The sequence below is a fragment of the Rhincodon typus genome, unplaced genomic scaffold, assembly GCF_021869965.1.
Source record: "Rhincodon typus isolate 14 unplaced genomic scaffold, sRhiTyp1.1 hic_rhity00016074, whole genome shotgun sequence".
NCBI classification, from domain to species: domain Eukaryota; kingdom Metazoa; phylum Chordata; class Chondrichthyes; order Orectolobiformes; family Rhincodontidae; genus Rhincodon; species Rhincodon typus.
This window is the reverse complement of record NW_025981712.1, coordinates 17-3,672: the sequence shown is the minus strand read 5'-3', so window position 1 is coordinate 3,672 and position 3,656 is coordinate 17. Positions and strand designations below refer to the sequence as shown.

General features: G+C 50.8%; 1 protein-coding gene across 1 annotated transcript in view; it reads right to left on the bottom strand.

The window, feature by feature from the left end:
• The window catches only part of LOC125482730 (ankyrin-1-like), a gene marked incomplete at its 3' end in the record, with an annotated part of 4,656 nt that extends 1,324 nt beyond the window's left edge, over nt 1–3,332 (bottom strand). The window contains exons 1-2 of the mRNA XM_048594862.1: nt 3,097–3,332; nt 1,996–2,121 (exon numbers count right to left, since the gene is read on the bottom strand). Of these exons, the coding sequence (XP_048450819.1) occupies nt 1,996–2,121; nt 3,097–3,255 (285 nt within the window). The remainder of the gene's footprint in view (nt 1–1,995; nt 2,122–3,096) is intronic.
• Nucleotides 3,333–3,656: the final 324 nt, after the last annotated feature.

Genomic DNA, 3,656 nt, shown 5'->3' with positions numbered 1-3,656 from the left:
TCCCAATTTACAGCCGTTCAGGTAGTAATCTGCCTTCTTGTTGTTGCAGTTCCCCCATGCGTTCCTTGAATGTTTGCCATTGCCTATCCACTCTCATCCCTTTAAGTAACTCTCCCCAATCTGTCAAGGCCAACTCACGCCTCATATCCTCGTAGTTTCCTTTATTAAGGTTCAGCACCCCAGTCTCTGAAGCAAATATCTCACTCTCCATCTTGATAAAAAATACTATCATGTTATGGTCGCTCTTCCCCAAGGGGTCTCGCACAGCTAGATCGGCAATGGTTTCCTTGTCATTACATAGCACCCAGTCTCAGACAGCCTGCTCTCCAGTTGGTTCTTCCACATATTGGTCAGGAAAACCATCCCGTATACATTCCAGGAATTCCTCCTCTATGGCATTATGGCCAAATTGATTTGCCCACTCTGTGTGCAGATTAACATCACTCATGATCACTGATCCTCCCTTATCACACGCATCTCTAATTTCCTGCTTCATGCCATTCCCAACATCACCACTGCAGTTTGGGGGTCTATATATGACTCATGTTTGTTGCCCCTTGGAAATTTCTCAACTCGACCCATGCAGACTCCACATTGTCAGAACTAATATCCTTTCTCACTATTGTGTTAATTTTCACTTTAACCGGCAATGCCGTTCCACCACCTTTTCCTTTTTACCTGCCCTTCCTAAAGTCCGAATACCCTGGGACATTCAGATAGGCTGGGATATTTTTGTCCCTCGAGCGTAGGAAGGTGAAGGGTCACCTTACAGAAGTTTATATCATCATGAGGGGTATAGATAAGGTGCATGGCAGGGTGTTTTCCTGAGGGTGGGGGAGTTCAAGACTAGGGGGCACGTTCTTAAGGTGAGAGGAGAGAGATTTAAAAAAGGCAATTTTCTTTTTACACAGAGGGTGGTTTGTGTGTGGAATGAACTTCCAGAGGAAGTGGTGGATTTGGGTACAGTTACAACGTTGAAAAGTCATTTGGATAAGTACATGAACAGGAAAGATTTGGAGGGGTATGGGCCAGGAGCAAGCAGATGGGACTACTTTAGTTTTGGATTATAGTCGGCATGGACTGGTTGGGCCGAAGGGTCTGTTTCCATGCTGTGTGCCATTGAGCCCTCCACTATTCAATAAGATCAAGGCTGAACCGATGTTTCAACCACTTTCCCCCTCATTTCTGTTCTTTATCTAGAAATCTCGACACCTCCCTACCTTCGTGCACTTGTTCCAATGACTGCCCTCTGCAGGAGAGAATCCCAAAGGATTCCCCACATTCCAGGTGAAGATTTTCCTCTCAGCGACAAATGGCTTTATTCTGATGGCTCCGTCCCCCAGTTTTACAACCACCAAAGCCAGGGTTCAGTACCATCCAACCTGACACACATGGCCAGAACTTTGTCGGTTCCAATTCTCAGAGCGCGGGCCCAGTCTCTCCTTAAAAGACGTTCACTGTAAACTCTCGTGGGAGAGCCTAGGATCGGAAGAAAGGCTGTCTACTTCTGACACAGGTGAGGAGGAATTTCCTCTCTCCGGGCCAGGGGATTGGGGTGGGGGGCTGGGATGGTGCCAGGAAAGGGGGTGGGGAAGCAAACCTGTGGAATTCTTCACCGTGCAGTCCTGGGGACGTTAAATGGATTCATGGCCGAGATCAAGAGATATGTCGTCAGGAAGGGAGTCAAGGGGGAAAAGGCGGGGTATGTGGAGTTGAAGCTGATCAGATCAGTCCAGCCAGTGAATGGGCCGAATGGCCTCTGTCTGCTCTTACCCAGGAAGGTGTACACCCGGGGAATGAGTCCTGTTGGAACCTGTGCGGTTCCCATGAGGAGACCAGAATGGCATATAGCCCTCCGAGGTGGGGTCAGGTCCCATTGAGGCTTGGGGAATGTCACTGTGATGGCCCCCCCACCCGCTGGCTGCCACCTGTGGGTGCCTCCCGCGCTGTCTGTGATAGGGAGTCCAATGAGGCCATTCCCCCCCTTGCACTGACCTTGACGGTGATGGGCAGACGGTTCTCCTTGAACGAACGGAAAGTGAAGCAGCGTTGCTGGCCCGCCTTCCTGACGGGCACGATGTTGCCGGAACATTCCACGTACAGCGGCATTCCCTCCAGGACCTGAGGCGGGTGGAGAGGGCAGGGAGAACAGAGAGTGGTTAGACGGCCACTTCGGCGAGAAGATTTGCGGACAGATTGGGAGGTGAGAGGACATGGGCTGGATGGCATCTGGCCACGCACCTCCCCGCTTCCCCTTGGCAAGGAGCTGCTTTTCTTCGCTGCCCAAGCGGGTGTCAGAAAGATCCTAAGCGCAGCGAGGCGGTCTCTCCTTCAGGGAGCAGGTCCCAATGCTGGGTCCATTCAGGCAGCACGCCCCATAGCGCACACACCATTTGGATCTGATTGATTAACGTCGCATGTCCCTCAGTACAGTGAGAAGTTTTGTTTTGCGTGCAGTACAGGCAGGTCATACCGTACATGTTAGGGTGACTGAATACAGTGTTACAGCTGCAGAGAAGGTGCACAGGGAACAAGATCAACATTAGATTTGAAATCTGGGAGGTCCATTCAGCAGTCTAATAACAGCAGGGAAGAAGATGCTCTCTGAACCTGTTGGTATGTGTTTTTAAGCTTTTGTATCTTCAGCCTGATGGAAGAGGTTGGAGGTAGTAGCCCAGTGTCATTATCGGCGGATTGTTAACCCAGAGACCCAGATAATGCTCTGGGGACCCGGGTTCGAATCCCGCCACAGCAGACGGTAGAATTTGATTCGATAAATATCTGGAATTAAGAATCTAATGATGACTGTGAATCCATGTCGATTATTGGTAAAACCCATCTGGTTCACTCATGTCCTTGAGGGAAGGAAACTGCCATCCTTACCTGGTCTGGGCCTATATGTGACTCCAGACCCACAGCAATGTGGTCGACTCTTAACTGCCCTCTGGGCAATTAGGGATGGGGCAAGAAATGCTGCCTGGTCAGTGATTATCCCATGAATGAATGAAAACAAATTGGCAGAATTTTCCTCATTGGACCAACCAGGTTTCACACGTCAATGAACCACTGAAGCGAGGGACAGCAGCGTGGCCGTACCTCGATATCGCGGCTTCTAGCCACCTCGGTGAAGTTCTCATGCTGCTCCAGGGTCTTATCCACCTTGTCGTCACTCATGCAGTAGCATCGCAGACGGCCATCTCTCCCATCATGCATCTTGGCAAACACCACAAACTTGGCCATGTAGGGCACAGCCATGAGCTCGTTGTAGAGTTGGGTGGCAAAGTTCACCGCTTCCGCTGTTCGGGGGCAGTCTGCCAACCAAAACCTGGGTGGGCGGAGGGGAGGGGAGAGAGAAAGGCCAGAGGGTGAAGTGTACCAGGAGGAGAGGGCAGGGGTGGGCAGGGGAGAAGGACAAAGAAGGAGCAACTTCAACACCCTTCTGAAGTGTTGAGGTTGTACAGGACGTTGGTGAGGCCTCTTCTGGAATACTGTGTCCAGTTCTGGTCGCCTCGTTACAGGAAGGGTATTATTGAGCCGGAGAGGGTATTTACCAGGATGTTGCTGGGAATGGAGGCTCGCAGCTACAAGGAGAGGCTGGGACATTTTTCACTGGAGCGTAGTAGGCTGAGGGGTGACCTTATGGAGGTTTATAAAAT